The sequence below is a fragment of the Nerophis ophidion genome, linkage group LG28 (assembly GCF_033978795.1).
Source record: "Nerophis ophidion isolate RoL-2023_Sa linkage group LG28, RoL_Noph_v1.0, whole genome shotgun sequence".
In the NCBI taxonomy this organism is placed as follows: domain Eukaryota; kingdom Metazoa; phylum Chordata; class Actinopteri; order Syngnathiformes; family Syngnathidae; genus Nerophis; species Nerophis ophidion.
This window is the reverse complement of record NC_084638.1, coordinates 2915589-2942197: the sequence shown is the minus strand read 5'-3', so window position 1 is coordinate 2942197 and position 26609 is coordinate 2915589. Positions and strand designations below refer to the sequence as shown.

The 26609-nt window shown below is 36.7% G+C and overlaps 1 protein-coding gene across 4 annotated transcripts in view; it reads left to right on the top strand.

The window, feature by feature from the left end:
* The window catches only part of abi1b (abl-interactor 1b), a 111936-nt gene that overhangs the window by 54851 nt on the left and 30476 nt on the right, over nt 1-26609 (top strand). For 3 of the 4 annotated variants that reach the window (XR_009804815.1, XM_061890897.1, XM_061890896.1), the window contains 3 exons: nt 3191-3406; nt 18187-18273; nt 24624-24809. Coding sequence is in view for 3 of the 4 variants with exons in the window: in XM_061890897.1 (XP_061746881.1) it covers nt 3191-3406; nt 18187-18273; nt 24624-24809 (489 nt within the window). In the remaining variant the exon portion in view is untranslated. The remainder of the gene's footprint in view (nt 1-3190; nt 3407-18186; nt 18274-24623; nt 24810-26609) is intronic. The other variant, XM_061890898.1, reaches the window with a different exon arrangement.

Below are 26609 nucleotides of genomic sequence, written 5' to 3'. Positions count from 1 at the left end.
GACAGAAATAATCTTGACTTTTTGACGGAAAAAAAAAAAAATCCAGATTTTTTTTGACAGAAAAAATCCAGATTTTTTTTTGGGGACAGAAAAAAATCTAAATTTTTTGACAGAAAAAATTGCGACTTTTGGACAGAAAAAAAATCTAAATATTTTGACCGAAAAAAATCCAGACTTTTTGACAGAAAAAATCTCTACATTTTGACGGAAACAATACCGACACTTTTAGAATAATTCTGACTTTTGGACATAAAAAAATCCAAATTTTTTTGACTGAAAAAATCCTGACTTTTGACGGAAACAATACCGACATTTTGACGGAAATAATCTTGACTTTTTGACGGAAAAAAAAAAAAATCCAGATTTTTTTTTGGGACAGAAAAAAAATCTCAATTTTTTGACAGAAAGAATTGCGACTTTTGGACAGAAAAAAAATCTAAATATTTTGACCGAAAAAAATCCAGACTTTTTGACAGAAAAAATCTCTACATTTTGACGGAAACAATACCGACACTTTTAGAATAATTCTGACTTTTGGACATAAAAAAATCCAAATTTTTTTGACTGAAAAAATCCTGACTTTTGACGGAAACAATACCGATATTTTGACAGAAATAATCTTGACTTTTTGACGGAAAAAAAAAAAAATCCCGATTTTTTTTTTGGACAGAAAAAAAATCTCAATTTTTTGACAGAAAAAATTGAGACTTTTGGACAGAAAAAAAATCTAAATATTTTGACCGAAAAAAATCCAGACTTTTTGACAGAAAAAATCTCTACATTTTGACGGAAACAATACCGACACTTTTAGAATAATTCTGACTTTTGGACATAAAAAAATCAAAAATTTTTTGACTGAAAAAATCCTGACTTTTGACGGAAACAATACCGACATTTTGACAGAAATAATCTTGACTTTTTGACCGAAAAAAAAAAAAAATCCAGATTTTTTTTTGGGGACAGAAAAAAAATCTAAATTTTTTGACAGAAAAAATTGCGACTTTTGGACAGAAAAAAAATCTAAATATTTTGACCGAAAAAAATCCAGACTTTTTGACAGAAAAAATCTCTACATTTTGACGGAAACAATACCGACATTTTTAGAATAATTCTGACTTTTGGACATAAAAAAATCAAAATTTTTTTGACTGAAAAAATCCTGACTTTTGACGGAAACAATACCGACATTTTGACAGAAATAATCTTGACTTTTTGACGGAAAAAAAAAAAAATCCAGATTTTTTTTTGGGGACAGAAAAAAATGTCAACTTTTTGACAGAAAAAATTGCGACTTTTGGACAGAAAAAAAATCTAAATATTTCGACCGAAAAAAATCCAGACTTTTTGACAGAAAAAAATCTCTACATTTTGACGGAAACAATACCGACATTTTTAGAATAATTCTGACTTTTGGACATAAAAAAATCCAAATTTTTTGGACTGAAAAAATCCTGACTTTTGACGGAAACAATACCGACATTTTGACAGAAATAATCTTGACTTTTTGACCGAAAAAAAAAAAAATCCAGATTTTTTTTTTGGACAGAAAAAAAATCTCAATTTTTTGACAGAAAAAATTGCGACTTTTGGACAGAAAAAAAATCTAAATATTTTGACCGAAAAAAATCCAGACTTTTTGACAGAAAAAATCTCTACATTTTGACGGAAACAATACCGACACTTTTAGAATAATTCTGACTTTTGGACATAAAAAAATCCAAATTTTTTTGACTGAAAAAATCCTGACTTTTGACGGAAACAATACCGATATTTTGACAGAAATAATCTTGACTTTTTGACGGAAAAAAAAAAAAATCCAGATTTTTTTTTTGGACAGAAAAAAAATCTCAATTTTTTGACAGAAAAAATTGCGACTTTTGGACAGAAAAAAAATCTAAATATTTTGACCGAAAAAAATCCAGACTTTTTGACAGAAAAAATCTCTACATTTTGACGGAAACAATACCGACACTTTTAGAATAATTCTGACTTTTGGACATAAAAAAATCCAAATTTTTTTGACTGAAAAAATCCTGACTTGACGGAAACAATACCGACATTTTGACAGAAATAATCTTGACTTTTTGACGGAAAAAAAAAAAAATCCAGATTTTTTTTGACAGAAAAAATCCAGATTTTTTTTTGGGGACAGAAAAAAATCTAAATTTTTTGACAGAAAAAATTGCGACTTTTGGACAGAAAAAAAATCTAAATATTTTGACCGAAAAAAATCCAGACTTTTTGACAGAAAAAATCTCTACATTTTGACGGAAACAATACCGACACTTTTAGAATAATTCTGACTTTTGGACATAAAAAAATCCAAATTTTTTTGACTGAAAAAATCCTGACTTTTGACGGAAACAATACCGACATTTTGACGGAAATAATCTTGACTTTTTGACGGAAAAAAAAAAAAATCCAGATTTTTTTTTGGGACAGAAAAAAAATCTCAATTTTTTGACAGAAAAAATTGCGACTTTTGGACAGAAAAAAAATCTAAATATTTTGACCGAAAAAAATCCAGACTTTTTGACAGAAAAAATGTCTACATTTTGACGGAAACAATACCGACATTTTTAGAATAATTCTGACTTTTGGACATAAAAAAATCCAAATTTTTTGGACTGAAAAAATCCTGACTTTTGACGGAAACAATACCGACATTTTGACAGAAATAATCTTGACTTTTTGACGGAGAAAAAAAAAAATCCAGATTTTTTTTGGGGGACAGAAAAAAATGTCAACTTTTTGACAGAAAAAATTGCGACTTTTGGACAGAAAAAAAATCTAAATATTTTGACCGAAAAAAATCCAGACTTTTTGACAGAAAAAATCTCTACATTTTGACGGAAACAATACCGACATTTTTAGAATAATTCTGACTTTTGGACATAAAAAAATCCAAATTTTTTGGACTGAAAAAATCCTGACTTTTGACGGAAACAATACCGACATTTTGACAGAAATAATCTTGACTTTTTGACGGAAAAAAAAAAAAATCCAGATTTTTTTTTGGGGGGACAGAAAAAAATGTCAACTTTTTTACCCCCCAAAAAACAGACTTTGTGACAGAAAAAATGTCCACTTTGTAAACAGAAAAAAAATCCCAACTTTATTTATTTACTTCATTTATTATATATTTACTATTTGAAGCAACAGGCTAAAGATGCTCTTCCTACTTCCACAGTGGTGACGTCCTCCGCTTCAGTGCCCCAAGGTCCGGGGCTCGGCCCGATCCCCATGTCCCAGTTTGGCACCATCTCCCGACAGATCTCGCGCCACAACTCTTCCACCACCTCCTCGGCCTCCATGGTGTCGGCCACAGGGACGTACCGCCGTGCTCCCTCTCTATCTTCCCAGCAGCCCCAAATCAACGGGAGTCCGGCCTTCCCACAAAACTCAGGTAACTCTATTCCCCATGCATTTAAAGAACATAATGTCATGGCTGTCTTGAGTTTCCAATCATTTCTACAACTCTTATTTTTTTGTGATAGAGTGATTGGAGCAAATACTTGTTGGTCACAAAAAAAAAAATAATTTGTGAATTTATTATGGGTCGGCTGAAAATATGAGCAAATCTGCTGGGTCAAAGGTATACATACCTTTTTGACAGAAAAAGTCCCGACTTTTTGACAGAGAAAATCCCAAATTTTTGACGGAAAAAATCCCAACTTTTTGACGGAAAAAATCCAGACTTTTCGACAGAAAAAAAATCCCAAATTTTTGACAGAAAAAGTCCTGACTTTTTTACAGAGAGAATTCCAAATTTTTGACGGAAAAAATCCCAACTTTTTGACAGAAAAAATCCAGACTTTTCGGCAGAAGAAATCCCGAATTTTTGACGGAAAAAGTCCCAACTTTTTGACAGAAAAAATCCAGACTTTTCGACATAAAAAATCACGACTTTTTGACAGTGAAAAATGCAGACTTTTTGACAGAAAAAAATCCCGACTTTTTGCCAGAAAAAAAATCCCGATTTATTAACAGAAGGAATCCCAATTTTTTAACAGTGAACAATCCCAAATTTTTGACAGAAAAATCGAGACTTTTTGACAGAAAATATCCTGAGTTTTTGACAGAGAAAATCCAGACTTTTTGACAGAAAAAAATCCCAACGTTTTGACAGAAAAAATCCAGACTTTTTGACAGAAAAAAATCCCAACTTTTCGACATAAAAAATCACGACTTTTTGACAGTGGAAAAATGCAGACTTTTTGACAGTGAAAAATGCAGACTTTTTGACAGAAAAAAATCCAGACTTTTTGCCAGAAAAAAAAATCCCGATTTATTAACAGAAGGAATCCCAATTTTTTAACAGTGAACAATCCCAAATTTTTGACAGAAAAATCGAGACTTTTTGACATTAAAAAATCCCGACTTTTTGACAGAAAATATCCTGAGTTTTTGACACAGAAAATCCAGAGTTTTTGACAGAAAAAAATCCCAACGTTTTGACAGAAAAAATCCAGACTTTTCGACACAAGCAATCCAGAATTTTTGACAGAAAAAGTCCTGACTTTTTGACAGAAAAAAATCCTAACTTGTTGACAGTGAAAAATGCAGACTTTTTGACAGTGAAAAATGCAGACTTTTTGACAGAAAAAATCCAGACTTTTTGACAGAAAAAAATCCCAATTTATTAACAGAAAGAATCCCAATTTTTTAACAGTGAACAATCCCAAATTTTGGACAGAAAGATCCAGACTTTTCGACATAAAAAACCCAGACTTTTTGACAGAAAAAATCCTGAGTTTTTGACAGAGAAAATCCCAAATTTTTGACAGAAAAAAATCCCAATTTTTTGACAGAAAAAAATCCAGATTTTTCGATACAAGCAATCCAGAATTTTTGACAGAAAAAGTCCTGACAGCAATGTTAATATTTGGCAAGTTTCACTGCAATAAGCTTTTATTAGCCATCCACAAGCTTCTGCTTGAATTTTTTTGACCACTCCTCTTGACAAAATTGGTGCAGTTCAGCTAAACGTGTTGGTTTTCTGACATGGACTTGTTTCTTCAGCATTGTCCACACGTTTACGTGTGAAGATCGAATGTTTTGTGTTGCACTGATAGTTTTTCTAATCAAGGCATCTATTGCAATGTTTTTTTTGGGGCAGCATAGCTCGGTTGGTAGAGCGGCCGTGTCAGCAATTTGAGGGTTGCAGGTTCGATTCCCGCTTCTGCCATCCTAGTCACTGCCGTTGTGTCCTTGGGCAAGACACTTTACCCACCTGCTCCCAGTGCCACCCACACTGGTTTAAATGTAACTTAGATATTGGGTTTCACTATGTAAAGCGCTTTGAGTCACTTGAGAAAAGCGCTATATAAATATAATTCACTTCACTTCATAATGCACCAAAATATAAAATGTTAGTCAAACAGCCCACATTTTGAGAAAAATAAAAATATATTTACAAAATGCATCAATATTTACTTATAAATATATTCGAGAATTTTAATGCAAAATGTGGCATTATTACATAATGACGTGGAAAACATATGACATTATTACCATTATTACCGTAATATCCCGACTATAAGGCACATTTAAAATCGTTTTTTTTCCTCAAAACTCGACAGTCCCGGTGCGCCTAATGTACGGAATAATCCTCGTTTTGCTTAGCGACCGCGAAGCAATTTTATTCGGTACATTGTGTAATGATAAGTGTGACCAGTAGATGGCAGTCAAACATAAGACATAGGTGTAGACTGCAATATGACTCAAGCAAACAACACTAAAACGTTAAATGTTCCATTGAGAATATAGAACATTACACCCGGCGCTCAAAAATCTATGAAAATATTTTAGTACGACTTTGGTAATCAGTGAAACCACACCACCTGATGGATTGTACTGTGCTTCAACATAGTATTATTATGGTGTGTGTATAAGGTAAGGTATAAGGCGTTTTGTTTCGCAATATTATGCAAAAGCAACTTTATCTTATCTTGTGGTACCTGCTGATCTGTATTTGGGATCTGCATAAGTCCTGAAAAATTGCGCGCGTCCGCCTTTGTAGTCCGTGGAGACGCCGTAGTCGATAAGCTTCTTCTTTTTCTCGATCTTTTGGAAATGCGATATTCATCCTCCGCTGTTGCCATTTCTAATATAAAGTACAGTAAAGTTCTTACTTATATCTGTCAGTAATCTTGCCATGAAAGCGCTAAAACATACCGGTGTAGTGAGTTTACATTATTCACCCAAGTTATTAAAGAGTTCCGGTCGGACGGTTTTTCACGGGACACATTTCCGGCGGATGAGGAGATGCTGCTCTGTTATTGATTGAAGTAAAGTCTGAACGTCATTAAAACAGTCAGCGCCATGTTTTGACTCTTCTTCCACTCCCATCCTTGCACGCTACACCGCTACAACAAAGATGACAGGGAGAAGACGCTGTCGAGGGTGAGCCACGTAAATTAGATCGCCCACCAAACGGCGCATCTTTATTCTAAATGGAACATAAAACATTTTGGTGTTGTTTACTTGGTTCATATTGCAGTGTACACCTATCTCTTATGTGTGACTGCCATCTACTGGTCACACTTATCTTTACACCATGTACCAAATAAAATAGCTTTGAGGTCGGTAAGCACAGCCAGAATTATTTGTACATTAGGCGTACTGGGTTATAAGGCGCACTGTCGGGTTTTGAGAAAATGAAAGGATTATAAGTGCGCCTTATAGTCCGGAAAATAAGCTAATAACAAATTTTATCTTGAAAATTATTTGTAATAATTTTACTTGAAATGAATAGTTTTTATATTCGAAAATCTTTTTTTTTTCATAGCTTGCCAAAGTCGTACTAAAACATTTTGATAGATTTTTTTATGCTGTCCGTAATGTTCTATATTATCAATGTACCATATAACATTATTGGTGTTGTTTACTTGAGTCATCACCTATCACTTATGTGTGACTGCCATCTACTGCTCACACTTATCATTACACCACGTACAAAATAAAATCATATTGCTGTCCACACGTATCTCTTATGTGTGTCTGCCATCTACTGGTCACACTTATCATTACACCATGTACCAAATAAAATTATATTGCAGTCCACACCTATCTCGTATGTGTGACTGCCATCTACCCGGTCACACTTATCATTACACCATGTACCAAATAAAATTATATTGCAGTCTACACCTAGCACATTTTAACTTGAAAACAATTTGTTATAATTTTACTTGAAATACATTGTTTTTATATTTAAACATGTTTTTTTCCCCGTTTCTTTCATAGCTTACCAAAGACGCACTAAAACATTTTGATAGATTTTTTTAACGCTGGGCGTAATGTTCTATATTTTCAATGGAACATATAACATTATTGGTGTGGTTTACTTGCGCCATATTGCCGTCTACATCTATCTCTTATGCGTGACTGCCATCTCCTTGTCACACTTATCATTACACCATGTACAAAATAAAATTATATTGCTGTCAACATGTTCCTCGTATGTGTGATTGCCATCTACTGGTCACACTTGTGCCAAATAAAATTATATTGCAGTCTACACCTATTTCTTATGTGTGATTGCCATCTACTGCTCACACTTATAGTTACACCATGTACCAAATAAAATGATATTCCAATCTACACCTATCTCTTATGTGTGACTGCCATCTACTGCTCACACTTGTCATTACACCATGTACCACATAAAATTATATTGCAGTCCACACCTATCTCTTATGTGTGACTGCCATCTACTGCTCACACTTGTCATTACACCATGTACCACATAAAATTATATTGCAGTCCACACCTATCTCTTATGTGTTACTGCCATCTACTGCTCACACTTGTACCAAATAAAATTATATTGCAGTCTACACCTATTTCTTATGTGTGATTGCCATCTACTGCTCACACTTATAGTTACACCATGTACCAAATCAAATGATATTCCAATCTACACCTATCTCTTATGTGTGACTGCCATCTACTGGTCACACTTATCATTACACCATGTACCAAATAAAATTATATTGCAGTCCACACCTATCTCTTATGTGTGACTGCCATCTACTGGTCACACTTATCATTACACTATGTACCAAATACAGTTATATGGCAGTCTACACCTATCTCTTATGTGTGACTGCCATCTACTGGTCACCCTTATCTTTGCACCATGTACCAAATAAAATAGCTTTGAGGTTGGTAAGCACAACTAAAATTATTTGTACATTAGGTTACAAATAATGTCGAGTTTTGAGAAAATTAAAGGATTTTATAGTCGGAAAAATACGGTACTCTTGAATTGATCGCAATCTCTTCAGATAGCCTCGTACGTTCATGCTCCCAAATTCCGATCAAACAGCTCCAAGAGGCACCCGTGCCGTTGACGCAACTGAACGGAATGATAAGAAGGGTGATTCCACCCCCTAACGACCGTTGTTGCGCGCACTTAGGTCGCTCGTCTCCGTATCCTAACAGCTGTTGCTTCGCCACAAAAAAAAACATTCCTGTCAAGGCACGTCCGCCCATTTAGAGGCATTAATGTCTTCTAGGAAAATCCGATCAATCCAATTCCCCCCCTTGACGACTATTACAGGCCTTATTCCCGATTGCCTTCTTATAAGGAAAAAAAAAAACGGACAGTTCCAGGCTCATAAAACCTCGGAAGAGTAGAGTTTACCTTTGCCATTTTCCACCAGTCGCTTCCCTCTCACACAGGCACAGAGGTGGTTTTGTGTCTCGTATGTGAGTCGGGGGTGACCCATCGGTCAGCGACAACGAGGACATTGTCTTCGAAATGGTAGTCATTTACAGTAGGCGGCACATGTTCTGTGGTCACACACCTGTCATTAGGGGGTTGATTACAGGGTATATGTGAGGGAAAGTCCATTTAGTTCCATATAGTGGTTTTTGTCGGACATGGTAAAAACTAAGCAAAAATTAATCCTTATAAAAAGGAATTTAACCTAATAACATTTCAGTAAAGTACAGAAATAGAAACAAATGCTGGAAGTCAAACTTATTTACTCCAACCCTTTTTAAAAACAAAACAAAAAAAATTCACTTTTTAATCATCATTATTATTATGTACAAAACCCAACACCACTGAAGTTCGGCACGTTGTGTAATTCGAGCCCGGGATCGAACCCAGGACTACTCAAGACCTTCGTATTGTGAGGCACATGCACTAACCCCTGTCCCACATATTCAATTGAATAGACTGCAAAGACAAGATACTTAATGTTCGAACTGAGAAACGACATCAGTGTGTAAAGGATATCACCACATGGGCTCAGGAACACTTCATAAAACCACTGTCAGTAACTACAGTTGGTCGCAACATCTGTAAGTGCAAGTTAAAACTCTACTATGCAAGTTTCATTTGGTGGTTTTTGTCGGACATGGTAGAAACTAAGCAAAAATTAATCCTTATAAAAAGGAATTTAACCTAATAACATTTCATTAAAGTACAGAAATAGAATCAAATACTGGAAGTCAAACTTATTTACTCCAACCCTTTTTGAAAACAAAACCAAAAAAATTCACCTTTTTATCATCATTATTATTATGTACAAAACCCAACACCACTGAAGTTCAGCACGTTGTGTAATTCGAGCCCGGGATCGAACCCAGGACTACTCAGGACCTTCGTATTGTGAGGCACATGCACTAACCCCTGTCCCACATATTCAATTAAATAGACTGCAAAGACAAGATACTTAATGTTCGAACTGAGAAACGACATCAGTGTGTAAAGGATATCACCACATGGGCTCAGGAACACTTCATAAAACCGCTGTCAGTAGCTACAGTTGGTCGCAACATCTGTAAGTGCAAGTTAAAACTCTACTATGCAAGTTTCATTTGGTGGTTTTTGTCAGACATGGTAGAAACTAAGCAAAAATTAATCCTTATAAAAAGGAATTTAACCTTATAACATTTCGGTAAAGTACAGAAATAGAATCAAATACTGGAAGTCAAACTTATTTACTCCAACCCTTTTTGAAAACAAAACCAAAAAAATTCACCTTTTTATCATCATTATTATTATGTACAAAACCCAACACCACTGAAGTTCGGCACGTTGTGTAATTCGAGCCCGGGATCGAACCCAGGACTACTCAAGACCTTCGTATTGTGAGGCACATGCACTAACCCCTGTCCCACATATTCAATTAAATAGACTGCAAAGACAAGATACTTAATGTTCGAACTGAGAAACGACATCAGTGTGTAAAGGATATCACCACATGGGCTCAGGAACAATTCACAAAACCACTGTCAGTAACTACAGTTGGTCGCAACATCTGTAAGTGCAAGTTAAAACTCTACTATGCAAAGCCAAAGCCATTTGTCAACAACACCCGGAAACGCCACTGGCTTCTCTGGGCCCGAGATCATCTAAGATGGACTGATGCAAAGTGGAAAAGTGTTCTGTGGTTTGACGAGTCCACATTTCAAAATGTTTTTGGAAATATTCAACATTGTGTCATCCGGACCATAGGGGAAGCGAACCATCCAGACTGTTATCAACGCAAAGTTGAAAAACCAGCATCTGTGATGGTATGGGGGTGCATTAGTGCCCAAGGCATGGGTAACTTACACATCTGTGAATGCACCATTAATGCTAAAAGGTACATACAGGTTTTGGAACAACATATGCTGCCATATTTTTCATGGACGCCCCTGCTTATTTCAGCAAGACAATGCCAAGCCACATTCAGCACGTGTTACAACAGCGTCTCTTCGTAAAAAAAAAGAGTGCGAGTACTTTCCTGGCCCACCTGCAGTCCAGACCTGTCTCCTATCGAAAATGTGTGGCACGTTATGAAGCGTAAAATACGACAGCGGAGACCCCGGACTGTTGAAGGACTGAAGCTCTACATCATGGGTGTCAAACTCTGGCCCGCGGGCCTAATTTAATTTGGCCCTTGAGGCAATATCAATTTAGCATTAGAGCTGGCCCGCCGTTATTATATAGCGCTAATACTCATACTTTCCAACCCTCCTAATTTTCCCGGTAGACTCCCGAAGTTCAGTGCCCCTCCCGAAAATCTCCCGGGGCAACCATTCTCCCGAATTTCTACCGATTTCCACCTGGACAAATATATTGGGGCACTGCCTTTAGCGTTCTCTACAACCTGTCGTCACGTCCGCTTTTACTCCGTACTAAAAGCGTGTCACATAATATTTGTGGCTTTTACACACACATACACACACACACACACACACACACACACACACTAGAGAATGCAAGGCATACTTGGTCACACTGAGGGTGGCCGTATAAACAACTTTAGCAGTGTTACAAATAAGCGCCACATTGTGAACCCACACCAAACAAGAATGACAAACACATTTCGGGTGAACATCCGCACCGTAACACAGCAGAACAAAACCCAGAACCCCTTGCAGCACTAACTCACGTCCGCTTTTACTCCGTACTAAAAGCGTGTCACATAATATTTGTGGCTTTTACACACACATACACACACACACACACACACACACACACACTAGAGAATGCAAGGCATACTTGGTCACACTGAGGGTGGCCGTATAAACAACTTTAGCAGTGTTACAAATAAGCGCCACATTGTGAACCCACACCAAACAAGAATGACAAACACATTTCGGGTGAACATCCGCACCGTAACACAGCAGAACAAAACCCAGAACCCCTTGCAGCACTAACTCACGTCCGCTTTTACTCCGTACTAAAAGCGTGTCACATAATATTTGTGGCTTTTACACACACATACACACACACACACACACACACACACACTAGAGAATGCAAGGCATACTTGGTCACACTGAGGGTGGCCGTATAAACAACTTTAGCAGTGTTACAAATAAGCGCCACACTGTGAACCCACACCAAACAAGAATGACAAACACATTTCGGGTGAACATCCGCACCGTAACACAGCAGAACAAAACCCAGAACCCCTTGCAGCACTAACTCACGTCCGCTTTTACTCCGTACTAAAAGCGTGTCACATAATATTTGTGGCGTTTACACACACATACACACACACACACACACACACACACACACTAGAGAATGCAAGGCATACTTGGTCACACTGAGGGTGGCCGTATAAACAACTTTAGCAGTGTTACAAATAAGCGCCACACTGTGAACCCACACCAAACAAGAATGACAAACACATTTCGGGTGAACATCCGCACCGTAACACAGCAGAACAAAACCCAGAACCCCTTGCAGCACTAACTCACGTCCGCTTTTACTCCGTACTAAAAGCGTGTCACATAATATTTGTGGCTTTTACACACACATACACACACACACACACACACACACACACACACACACACTAGAGAATGCAAGGCATACTTGGTCACACTGAGGGTGGCCGTATAAACAACTTTAGCAGTGTTACAAATAAGCGCCACACTGTGAACCCACACCAAACAAGAATGACAAACACATTTCGGGTGAACATCCGCACCGTAACACAGCAGAACAAATACCCAGAACCCCTTGCAGCACTAACTCTTCAGCAAACTGACCAATAATTAACGTTTTATTCATGCATTTTCTCTTGCTACTTCAAGGCCTGAATGTTTGGTTCATTCATTATTGTTATTTTATTTTCAAATGTATTATTAGCCTGTGGAAAAAATTTTATATTTACCTCAGAAGACTGCAAATACAAAAAAAGGCATTCAATTTTTATCTAAATTTTATTTGATATGCCATTGATATTTTTCCCCGCGACCCCGAAAGGGAATAAGCGGTAGAAAATGGATGGATGGGTGGATGATATTTTTTCAATTATTATTATTATAATTTGAAACTGGATTTTGCATGTCACTAAAGTTATTTAAGCATTGCTTGTTCAATGTTTAATGCAAAACTTGTTTGGGTCCCTATTAAAAGGTTCATTTGTTCAACTTCGGCCCGCGGCTTTGTTCCGTTTAAAATTTTGGCCCACTCTGTATTTGAGTTTGACACCCCTGTTCTACATAAATCAAGAAATGGGAAAGAATTCCACTTTCAAAGCTTCAACAATGAGTTTCCTCAGTTCCCAAACGTTTATTGAGTGTTGTTAAAAGAAAAGGTGATGTAACACAGTGGTGAACACGCCCTTTCCCAACTACTTTGGCACGTGTTGCAGCCATGAACGTCTAAGTGAATTATTATTTGCAAAAAAAAACAAGTTTAGAAGTTTGAGCATCAAATATCTTGTCTTTGTAGCGCATTCAACTGAATATTTCAATCAATCAATCAATGTTTATTTATATAGCCCCAAATCACAAATGTCTCAAAGGGCTGCACAAATCATTACGACTACAACATCCTCGGAAGAACCCACAAAAGGGCAAGGAAAACTCACACCCAGTGGGCAGGGAGAATTCACATCCAGTGGGACGCCAGTGACAATGCTGACTATGAGAAACCTTGGAGAGGACCTCAGATGTGGGCAACCCCCCCCTCTCTTGAAAAGGATTTGCAAATCATGAAATCATACCATTGTTTGAGCCAAACAAAGTCTATAGTACACAATAACTGAACAAAAGCAAAAACTACCTATTTTAGTTATTCGGGTTTTGGCCTCCAGTGTCCAGGGAATGAATTCCCTAAATTTGTCAACAAAAAACTGATTGTGCGGAAATGAAAATATTGATAGAACCTCTCGAGTATCGATCATATCCTTGAAAATTCCTTTTAATAATTACGGTATTTCCTTGAATTGCCACCGGGACACAAATTAATTTAAAACCTCTTCTCACTCCGGCGTTTACCAAAGGCATGCGGTAAAGGCAAGCATGCACTAATTATTTTAAAACTTCTTCTCACTCCGGCAATTACCAAAGGCATGCGGTAAAGGCAAGCATGCACTAATTATTTTAAAACTTCTTCTCACTCCGGTAATTACCAAAGGCATGCGGTAAAGGCAAGCATGCACTAATTATTTTAAAACTTCTTCTCACTCCGGCAATTACCAAAGGCATGCGGTAAAGGCAAGCATGCACTAATTATTTTAAAACTTCTTCTCACTCCGGCAATTACCAAAGGCATGCGGTAAAGGCAAGCATGCACTAATTATTTTAAAACTTCTTCTCACTCCGGCAATTACCAAAGGCATGCGGTATATTTTGGCCTGCGCTTATAAATTTGAGTGTGATGTAAGGATACCATCATGAAAAGCGTGGCGCACTGGGAGAGTAGCTGTGCGCAACCCGAGCGTCCCTGGTTCAATCCCCACCTAGTACCAACCTCGTCATGTCCGTTGTGTCCTGAGCAAGACACTTCACCCTTGCTCCTGATGGGTGCTGGTTGGCGCCTTGCATGGCAGCTCCCTCCATCAGTGTGTGAATGTGTGTGTGAATGTGGAAGTAGTGTCAAAGCGCTTTGAGTACCTTGAAGGTAGAAAAGCGCTATACAAGTACAACCCGTTTATCATTTATTACTTTCTTTAAAACATTTATTCAGTATTTTTTAACTTTAGAAAGATACATGATTGACAACGATAATGATGCCAAAAAACATGAAAAAAGATGGGAAATCCTTAAAGGCTTATTATGAAAATGTAATAATGTTTATAGATATGCAACAACAGCAACATATATGCTATCTGTTGTTGTGTTCCCTTTTTTTGAGTGTACAAAACGAAGGTGTGTGTTGAATCTGACTTGGACATAATATGGACTATACACAAATGCTTTTTATAAAAATGTAATTTTGTTTATAACTTTATATATATAACGAGAGGAGCCAGATGAGGTGGTTCGGGCATCTGGTCAGGATGCCACCCGAACGCCTCCCTAGGGAGGTTTTATGGGCACGTCCAACCGGTAGGAGGCCACGGGGAAGACCCAGGACACGTTGGGAAGACTATGTCTCCCGGCTGGCCTGGGAACGCCTCGGGATCCCCCGGGAAGAGCTAGACGAAGTGGCTGGGGAGAGGGAAGTCTGGGCTTCCCTGCTTAGGCTGTTGCCCCCGCGACCCGACCTCGGATAAGCGGAAGATGATGGATGGATGTTTATAACTTATATGCAATCTGTTGTTTCCCTAATTTTTGTTGTTGCACATGGATGAGGGTGTGTGTTGCTGACATTGTCTGGACTGGACCTGGTTTTAAAAACCTTTTAGACAAGTCTAATTCCATTAACAACCCGGTCTGATGAAGATAAGGTTATTTTTTTTCATTTTTTTTTTATAAAATAAAATGAGATTTAAAAAAAAAGGAAAACAATGACATTTTTTTTGGATAAAAAAGAAAGTAAAATCATATAAAACATCCATCCATCCATCCATCATCTTCCGCTTATCCGAGGTCGGGTCGCGGGGGCAACAGCCTAAGCAGGGAAGCCCAGACTTCCCTCTCCCCAGCCACTTCGTCTAGCTCTTCCCGGGGGATCCCGAGGCGTTCCCAGGCCAGCCGGGAGACATAGTCTTCCCAACGTGTCCTGGGTCTTCCCCGTGGCCTCCTACCGGTTGGACGTGCCCTAAACACCTCCCTAGGGAGGCGTTCGGGTGGCATCCTGACCTCATCTGGCTCCTCTCCATGTGGAGGAGCAGCGGCTTTACTTTGAGTTCCTCCCGGATGGCAGAGCTTCTCACCCTATCTCTAAGGGAGAGACCTAAACTCATTTGGGCCGCTTGTACCCGTGATCTTATCCTTTCGGTCATGACCCAAAGCTCATGACCATAGGTGAGGATGGGAACGTAGATCGACCGGTAAATTGAGAGCTTTGCCTTCCGGCTCAGCTCCTTCTTCACCACAACGGATCGGTACAACGTCCGCATTACTGATGACGCCGCACCGATCCGCCTGTCGATCTCACGATCCACTCTTCCCCCACTCGTGAACAAGACTCCTAGGTACTTGAACTCCTCCACTTGGGGCAGGGCCTCCTCCCCAACCCGGAGATGGCACTCCACCCTTTTCCGGGCGAGAACCATGGACTCGGACTTGGAGGTGCTGATTCTCATATATCATATATATATATATCATATATATCATATAAAACAATTACATAAAAAATAGTAATTAATGATAGTGTTAGTGGACCGGCGACACACACAATCATGTGTGTTTCAGGGACTATGTCCCTTGTAGACTGTGTTATATATGTTGTGGGAACCAGCATTTTGGTAGCAGAAAGAAATAACCCTTTTTTGTGTGAGTGGGTGTGAATGGGGGAGGGAGGGGTTTTCTTTGGGGGGTTGATGCACTGATGGAAAGTGTATTTTGTGTGTTTTTGTGTTGAGTCCTTGGCCCTGTACTCTTCAGCATCTACATGCTGCCGCTAGGTGACGTCATACGCAAATACGGTATTAGCTTTCACTGTTATGCTGATGACACCCAACTCTACATGCCCCTAAAGCTGACCAACATGCCGGACTGTAGTCAGCTGGAGGCGTGTCTTAATGAAATTAAACAATGGATGTCCGCTAACTTTTTGCAACTTAATGCCAAAAAAACGGAAATGCTGATTATCGGTCCTGCTAGACACCGACCTCTATTTAATAATACAACTTTAACATTTGACAACCAAATAATAAAACAAGGTGACTCTGTAAAAAATCCGGGTATTATCTTCGACCCAACTCTCTCCTTTGAGTCACACATTAAAAGCGTTACTAAAACGGCCTTCTTTCATCTCCGTAATATCGCTAAAATTCGCTCCATTTTGTCCACTAAAGACGCCGAGATCATTATCCATGCGTTTGTTACGTCTCGTCTCGATTACTGTAACGTATTATTTTCGGGTCTCCCCATGTCTAGCATTAAAAGATTACAGTTGGTACAAAATGCGGCTGCTAGACTTTTGACAAGAACAAGAAAGTTTGATCATATTACGCCTGTACTGTATATACCTTTATATACATATATACATACATATATACTGTATATACCTTTATATACATATATACATACATATATACTGTATATACCTTTATATACATATATACATACATATATACTGTATATACCTTTATATACATATATACATACATATATACCTATACTGGCTCACCTGCACTGGCTTCCTGTGCACTTAAGATGTGACTTTAAGGTTTTACTACTTACGTATAAAATACTACACGGTCTAGCTCCAGCCTATCTTGCCGATTGTATTGTACCATATGTCCCGGCAAGAAATCTGCGTTCAAAAGACTCCGGCTTATTAGTGATTCCTAGAGCTCAAAAAAAGTCTGCGGGCTATAGAGCGTTCTCCGTTCGGGCTCCAGTACTCTGGAATGCCCTCCCGGTAACAGTTCGAGATGCTACCTCAGTAGAAGCATTTAAGTCTCATCTTAAAACTCATCTGTATACTCTAGCCTTTAAATAGACCTCCTTTTTAGACCAGTTGATCTGCCGCTTCTTTTCTTTCTCCTATGTCCCCCCCTCCCTTGTGGAGGGGGTCCGGTCCGATGACCATGGATGAAGTACTGACTGTCCAGAGTCGAGACCCAGGATGGACCGCTCGCCTGTATCGGTTGGGGACATCTTTACGCTGCTGATCCGCTTGAGATGGTTTCCTGTGGACGGGACTCTCACTGCTGTCTTGGAGCCACTATGGATTGAACTTTCACAGTATCATGTTAGACCCGCTCGACATCCATTGCTTTCGGTCCCCTAGAGGGGGGGGGGGGTTGCCCACATCTGAGGTCCTCTCCAAGGTTTCTCATAGTCAGCATTGTCACTGGCGTCCCACTGGATGTGAATTCTCCCTGCCCACTGGGTGTGAGTTTTCCTTGCCCTTTTGTGGGTTCTTCCGAGGATGTTGTAGTCGTAATGATTTGTGCAGTCCCTTGAGACATTTGTGATTTGGGGCTATATAAATAAACATTGATTGATTGATTGATTGATTTAATAACAAAAAACAAAAAAAAAACAGTGACTAAATACCAAAGCTCCATTGACAAGCCACTGAACAGAGGATGAAATACATTTTTAATGTGGAGACCGCCTGGAAAACAAAGACCTGCCATGTCTTTCTTAACACAATTGCATTTTCCCCTCGCTCTTATAGTCGTGTGGTGTTTTATTGCTGCTATCATCAACCTTGCCGTACTAAAGCCTAGATGTAAACACAAAAGATCTATTTCCCAAGCTTTATATTTCTGTTCTATGCTCACCCACTTGTTTTGTGCCTTTTTCACCGCTTCTCTTTCTCTCGGTCCTCCACTCTTCTCCCATTCTTTCCGCCGCCTGGTCGGTTGCCGCTCTAAGTGTCCGTGGCCCCTCCGCCGCCTCCGATGGTCCAGCTGACTCCGCAGATACCTTTGACCGGCTTTGTGGCCAGAATGCAAGAGAGCAGTAAGTACTTGGACATGTCCCGTTGGTACTGGCCCTTGGCTTTTCTAGTGGTTTTTAAGTGGTTTTCCCCATTATATATGCAGTATGTTTCTAAGTACCCACTAGAGCAGGGGTCACCAACGCGGTGCCCGTAAGGACCAGATGAGTCGCCCGCTGGCTTGTTCTAAAAATAGCTCAAATAGCAGCACTTACCAGTGAGCTGCCTCAATTTTTTAAATGTTATTTATTTACTGGCAAGCTGGTCTCGCTTTGCTTGGCATTTTTAATTCTAAGAGAGACAAAACTCAAATAGAATTGGGGGGCGGCATAGCTCGGTTGGTAGAGTGGCCGTGTCAGCAACTTGAGGGTTGCAGGTTCGATTCCCGCTTGTGCCATCCTAGTTACTGCCGTTGTGTCCTTGGGCAAGACACTTTACCCACCTGCTCCCAGTGCCACCCACACTGCTTTAAATGTAACTTAGATATTGGGTGTCACTATGTAAAGCGCTTTGAGTCACTTGAGAAAAGCGCTATATAAATATAATTCAATTCAATTCAATTCAATCTGAAAATCCAGGAAAATATTTTAAAACTTGGTCTTCGCTTGTTTAAATAAACTCGTTTATTTTTTTACTTTGCTTCTTGTAACTTTCAGAAAGACAATTTTAGAGAAAATACAACCTTAAAAATTATTTTAGGGTTTTCAAACATATAACTTTTTAGCTTTTAAATTCCTTCCTCTTCTTTCCTAAAAATTTAAATCAATGTTGAAGTATTTTTTTTTTTTTTTTGTAAAGAATAATAAATACATTTTAATTTAATTCTTCATTTTAGCTGCTGTTTTTTCGACAAAGAATATTTGTGAAATATTTCTTCAAACTAATTATGATTAAAATTCCAAAAAATAATTGTGGAAAAAACTAGAAAATCTATTTCAAAGTATTTTGAATTTCTTTTAACATTTTTGTTCTGGAAAATCTAGAAGAAATAATGATTTGTCTTTGTTAGAAAAATTTGGTCCAATTTGTTATATCTTTTAACAAAGTGCAGATTGGAGTTTAACCTATTTAAAACATGTCATCAAAATTCTAAAATTAATCTTAATCAGGAAAAGTTACTAATGATGTTCCATAAACTCTTTTCTTAATTTTTTCAAAAAGATTCGAATTAGCTAGTTTTTCTCTTCATTTTTTGGGTTGAATTTCAAATTCTAAAGAGTCGAAATTGAAGATAAACTGTGTTTCAAAATTTAATTTGCATTTTTTTCCTGTTTTCTCCTCTTTTAAAGCGTTGTGGGGCGGTATAGCTCGGTTGGTAGAGTGGCCGTGCCAGCAACTTGAGGGTTGCAGGTTCGATTCCCGCTTCCGCCATCCTAGTCACTGCCGTTGTGTCCTTGGGCAAGACACTTTACCCACCTGCTCCCAGTGCCACCCACACTGGTTTAAAAGTAACTTAGATATTGGGTTTCGCTATGTAAAGCGCTTTGAGTCACTAGAGAAAAAGCGCTATATAAATATAATTCACTTCACTTCACTTCATAATGCACCAAAATATAAAATGTTAGTCAAACAGCCCACATTTTGAGAAAAATAAAAATATATTTACAAAATGCATCAATATTTACTTATAAATATATTCGAGAATTTTAATGCAAAATGTGGCATTATTACATAATGACGTGGAAAACATATGACATTATTACCATTATTACCGTAATATCCCGACTATAAGGCACATTTAAAATCTGTTTTTTTCCTCAAAACTCGACAGTCCCGGTGCGCCTAATGTACGGAATAATCCTCGTTTTGCTTAGCGACCGCGAAGCAATTTTATTCGGTACATTGTGTAATGATAAGTGTGACCAGTAGATGGCAGTCAAACATAAGACATAGGTGTAGACTGCAATATGACTCAAGCAAACAACACTAAAACTTCTCACTAGAGAAAAGCGCTATATAAATATAATTCACTTCACTTCACGCTTCAATTAAGTGTTTTTTTCATCATTTATTCTCTACAAAAAACCTTCTGTAAAATGAAAAAAAATGTACGACGGAATGACAGACAGAAATACCCATTTTTTTTTATATATATCAATTTATTTATTAAGGGTAAATTGAGCAAAGCTCATGACCATAGGTTAAGATGGGAATGGAGATCGACCGGTAAATTGAGAGCTTCGCCTTCCGGCTCAGCTCCTTCTTCACCACAACGGATCGATACAGCGTCCGCATTACTGAAGACGCCGCCTGTCACATTTTGAGAAAAATAAAAATATATTTACAAAATGCATCAATATTTACTTATAAATATATTCGAGAATTTTAATGCAAAATGTGGCATTATTACATAATGACGTGGAAAACATATGAGATTATTACCATTATTACCGTAATATCCCGACTATAAGGCACATTTAAAATCTGTTTTTTTCCTCAAAACTCGACAGTCCCGGTGCGCCTAATGTACGGAATAATCCTCGTTTTGCTTAGCGACCGCGAAGCAATTTTATTCGGTACATTGTGTAATGATAAGTGTGACCAGTAGATGGCAGTCAAACATAAGACATAGGTGTAGACTGCAATATGACTCAAGCAAACAACACTAAAACTTCTCACTAGAGAAAAGCGCTATATAAATATAATTCACTTCACTTCACGCTTCAATTAAGTGTTTTTTTCATCATTTATTCTCTACAAAAAACCTTCTGTAAAATGAAAAAAAATGTACGACGGAATGACAGACAGAAATACCCATTTTTTTTTATATATATCAATTTATTTATTAAGGGTAAATTGAGCAAAGCTCATGACCATAGGTTAAGATGGGAATGGAGATCGACCGGTAAATTGAGAGCTTCGCCTTCCGGCTCAGCTCCTTCTTCACCACAACGGATCGATACAGCGTCCGCATTACTGAAGACGCCGCCTGTCACATTTTGAGAAAAATAAAAATATATTTACAAAATGCATCAATATTTACTTATAAATATATTCGAGAATTTTAATGCAAAATGTGGCATTATTACATAATGACGTGGAAAACATATGAGATTATTACCATTATTACCGTAATATCCCGACTATAAGGCACATTTAAAATCAGTTTTTTTCCTCAAAACTCGACAGTCCCGGTGCGCCTAATGTACGGAATAATCCTCGTTTTGCTTAGCGACCGCGAAGCAATTTTATTCGGTACATTGTGTAATGATAAGTGTGACCAGTAGATGGCAGTCAAACATAAGACATAGGTGTAGACTGCAATATGACTCAAGCAAACAACACTAAAACTTCTCACTAGAGAAAAGCGCTATATAAATATAATTCACTTCACTTCACACTTCAATTAAGTGTTTTTTTCATCATTTATTCTCTACAAAAAACCTTCTGTAAAATGAAAAAAATTGTACGACGGAATGACAGACAGAAATACCCATTTTTTTTAATATATATCAATTTATTTATTAAGGGTAAATTGAGCAAAGCTCATGACCATAGGTTAAGATGGGAATGGAGATCGACCGGTAAATTGAGAGCTTCGCCTTCCGGCTCAGCTCCTTCTTCACCACAACGGATCGATACAGCGTCCACATTACTGAAGACGCCGCCTGTCGATCTCACGATCCACTCTTCCCTCACTCGTGAACAAGACTCCGAGTAGGGCTGGGCGATATATCGATATACACGATATATCGCGGGTTTGTCTCTGTGTGATATAGAAAAGGACTATATCGTGATATTCGAGTATACGTTCTCACCAGTTGCTTTTAGCTGCGGGCATTACACTCCAGGCTCTTCTCACCCTTTCCTGTCTCTCCTTCTCACAGACAAGCAGGCGCACAAACTTACACACGTCACGTCATACGTCACATAAGTCTACGCCACAACGTACATCCGAACATGACAATCAACAACAAATTAGGAGCGCAGGATAAGAACTAAAACACACAGGAAAACTTCAAAAAAAAACCTCCAAATAAGTCAAGGCATGATGTGACACTACACCTACTTTGAGACAAGAGCTGTAGTGTATAATAGACTGTGTTTACATTATTCACATGTGAATAATGCTGTATAATAGACTGTATTTATATTATTCACATGTGAATAATGCTGTATAATAGACTGTATTTATATTATTCACATGTGAATAATGCTGTATAATAGACTGTATTTATATTATTCACATGTGAATAATGCTGTATAATAGACTGTATTTATATTATTCACATGTGTATAATGCTGTATGATAGGCTGTATTCCTATTATTCACATGTGAATAACGCTGTATAACAGACTGTATTTATATTATTCACATGTGAATAATGCTGTATAAAAGACTGTATTTATATTATTCATGTGTGAATAATGCTGTATAATAGACTATATTATTCACATGTGAATAATGCTTTATAATAAACTACATATTATTCACATGTGAATGATGCTGTATAATAGACTGTATTTATATTATTCACATGTGAATAATGCTGTATAATAGACTGTATTTATATTATTCACATGTGAATAATGCTGTATAATAGACTGTATTTATATTATTCACATGTGAATAATGCTGTATAATAGACTGTATTTATATTATTCACATGTGAATAATGCTGTATAATAGACTGTATTTATATTATTCACATGTGAATAATGCTTTATAATAAACTACATATTATTCACATGTGAATGATGCTGTATAATAGACTGTATTTATATTATTCATGTGTGAATAATGCTGTATAATAGACTGTATTTATATTATTCACATGTGAATAATGCTGTATAATAGACTGTATTTATATTATTCACATGTGAATAATGCTGTATAATAGACTGTATTTATATTATTCACATGTGAATAATGATGTATAATAGACTGTATTTATATTATTCACGTGTATAATGCTGTATGATAGGCTGTATTCCTATTATTCACATGTGAATAACGCTGTATAACAGACTGTATTTATATTATTCACATGTGAATAATGCTGTATAATAGACTATATTATTCGCATGTGAATAATGTGGTATAATAGACTATATTATTCGCATGTGAATAATGCTTTATAATAAACTATATGTTATTCACATGTGAATGATGCTGTATAATAGACTATATTATTCGCATGTGAATAATGCTGTATAATAGACTATATTATTCGCCTGTGAATGATGCTGTATAATAAACTGTATTTATATTATTCATGTGTGAATAATGCTGTATAATAGACTGTATTTACATTATTCAATTCAATATCCGAAAGGGAATAAGCAGTAGAAACTGGATGGATGGATGGATATTATTCAATTAAAAACTATATTATTCACATGAGAATAATGCTGTATAATAAACTGCATTTATATTATTCACATGTGAATAATGCTGTATAATAGACTATATTATTCACATGTGAATGATGCTGTATAATAAACCGTATTTATATTATTCATTTGTGAATAATGCTGTATAATAGACTGTATTTATATCATTTTTATGTGAATAATGCTGTATAATGGACTGTATTTATATTACTCATGTGTGAATAATGCTGTATAATAGACTATATTTATATTATTCAATTCAATATTATTATTATTCAATAATAACTATATTATTCACATGTGAATAATGCTGTATAATAGACTATAGTATTCACATGTGAATTATGCTGTATAATAAACTGTATTTATTTTATTCACACATGAATAATGCTGTATAATAGACTATATTATTCACATGTGAATAATACTGCATAATAGACTATATTTGTATTATTCACATATGAATAATGCTGTATAATAGACTATATTATTCACATGTGAATAATGCTGTACAATAAACTGTATTTCTATTATTCACATGTGAATAATGCTGTATAATAAACTGTATTTATATTATTCACATGTGAATAATGCAGTATAATAGACTATATTATAATGTGAATAATGCGCTTTTGCATTTTGTGGAGACGTAGATCATGGCGGTCAAGATGAACACAAACCCATAACGTGTCCACATTGAATCTGCCTGCCATGTGACTTTCACGCTCATACCTCTCTGGGTCCATGGGAGGTTGCCATGGCGATGGACGGGGCTAAGCTCACGTCCTGTTCCGTCTCCAGCTGGTGGGGGGGGGGGGGGAGAAAATAGGACCTGACTGTCTGCTGGTGTGTGATCCATCATGACCTGAGTGGACACATTTAAAAGCATGAACACCTCTGACATTATTGAGTTGCCCTCTAGTGGCTGGAAAAAAGAATGCATTTTATGGAAATAGTATCATCTGTTTTAGTTGACTGTTTACTAGTAACCAGACCTAATTTAGTCAAGCCCGAGTGCATAACGACTTGTCATCTCCAGTTACAGACAGCCCGGCTCCGCCTCCTCCGCCACCGCCGGAAGACATGGGCGTGTTCGAGGAGCCCTCGCCCCCGCCGCCGCCCCCGCCCGTCGACTATGAAGAGGAGGATGCCGCGGTGGTCCATTACAGCGACCCCTACGCTGACGGAGATCCGCACTGGGCCCCGAAGGTCTACTTGGAAAAAGGTACACGCAAACTTCCAATTTGGAGTCACTTCCCGTCCAGACTGTTTCTATTTTTTAAATCAACTTAAAACTAATTCAGTGCCCACGCCCGAAAGCAGATCGTTATTATATATCAGACCAGGGGAAATTAAAAGCCGTTAAGTACATTTTTTTTAGATCTTTAAGATGGAAACTGTAGCTTAAATCTTGACTTACACACCTCCATATGTTGTCAATATTCAGTATTTTATCTATCATAGCTAATATTGTAAATCCCACATTTTTCCCCCCATCTTCACACAGTAATAAAAATATAAAATTCCATTCCGTTTTTTAAGGCGGTCTGTCGTAACCTTCTTTAGCATTGGGATATTTTTGTGAGGTTTTGAATTAGTTTTCCTAACAGGAAGTCCGTCATACCGACAGCCATCGGACTGTATAATGAATATGTTCCTTTTTTTGACTGTACTTAAATGTATAAAAGACTGTGTTTATATTATTCACATGTGAAAAATGCTGTATAATGGACTATATTATTCACATGTAAATATTGCTGTATAATAGCTTATATTATTCACATGTGAATAATGCTGTATAATAGACTGTATTTATATTATTCACATGTGAATAATGCTGTATAATAGACTGTATTTATAATTTTCACATGTGAATAATGCTGTATAATAGACTGTATTTATATTATTCACATGTGAATAATGCTCTATAGTAGACTATATTTATATTATTTACATGTGAATTATGCTGTATAATAGACTGTATTTTTGTTAATTACATGTGAATAATGCTGTACAATAGACTGTATTTATATATTTCACATGTGAATAAAGCTGTATAATAGACTGTATTTATGTTATTTACACGTAAATAATGCTGTATAATACTGCATTTATATATTTCACATGCGAATAATGCTGTATAATAGACTGTATTTGTTATTCACATGTGAACAATGTTGTTTAATAGATGCTATTCATATTATTCACATGTGAATAATTCTGTATGATAGCCTATATTATTCACATGTGAATAATGTTGTGTAATAGACTGTATTTCTATTATTCACATTTGAATAATGCTGTATAATGGGCTGTATTAATGTTAATTGCATGTGAATAATGCTGTATAATAGACTGTATTTATATTATTCACATGTGAATAATGCTGTATAATAGACTGTATTTATATTATTTACATGTGAATAATGCTGTCTAATAATACTGTATTTATATTATTCACATGTGAATAATGCTGTACAATAGACTGTATTTATATATTTCACATGTGACTAATGCTGTATAATAGACTGTATTTATGTTATTCACATGTGAACAATGTTGTTTGATAGACGATATTCATATTATTCACATGTGAATAATGCTTTATAATAGACTATATTTATATTATTTGCATGTGAATAATGCTGTATGATAGACTATATTATTCACATGTGAATAATGCTGTATAATAGACTGTATTTATATTATTCACATGTGAATAATGCTGTATAATAGACTATATTTACATTATTCACATGTGAATAATGCTGTATAATAGACTATATTATTCACATGTGAATAATGCTGTATAATAAACTATATTTGTATTATTCACATGTGAATAATGCTGTATAATACGATATATTATTCACATGTGAATAATGCTGTATAATAGACTGTATTTATATTATTCACATGTGAATAATGCTATATAATAAACTGTATTTATATTATTCACCTGTGAATGATGCCGTATAATAGACTGTGGCATTGATTAGCTTGCGGTCATGCACTGAGCAAATAT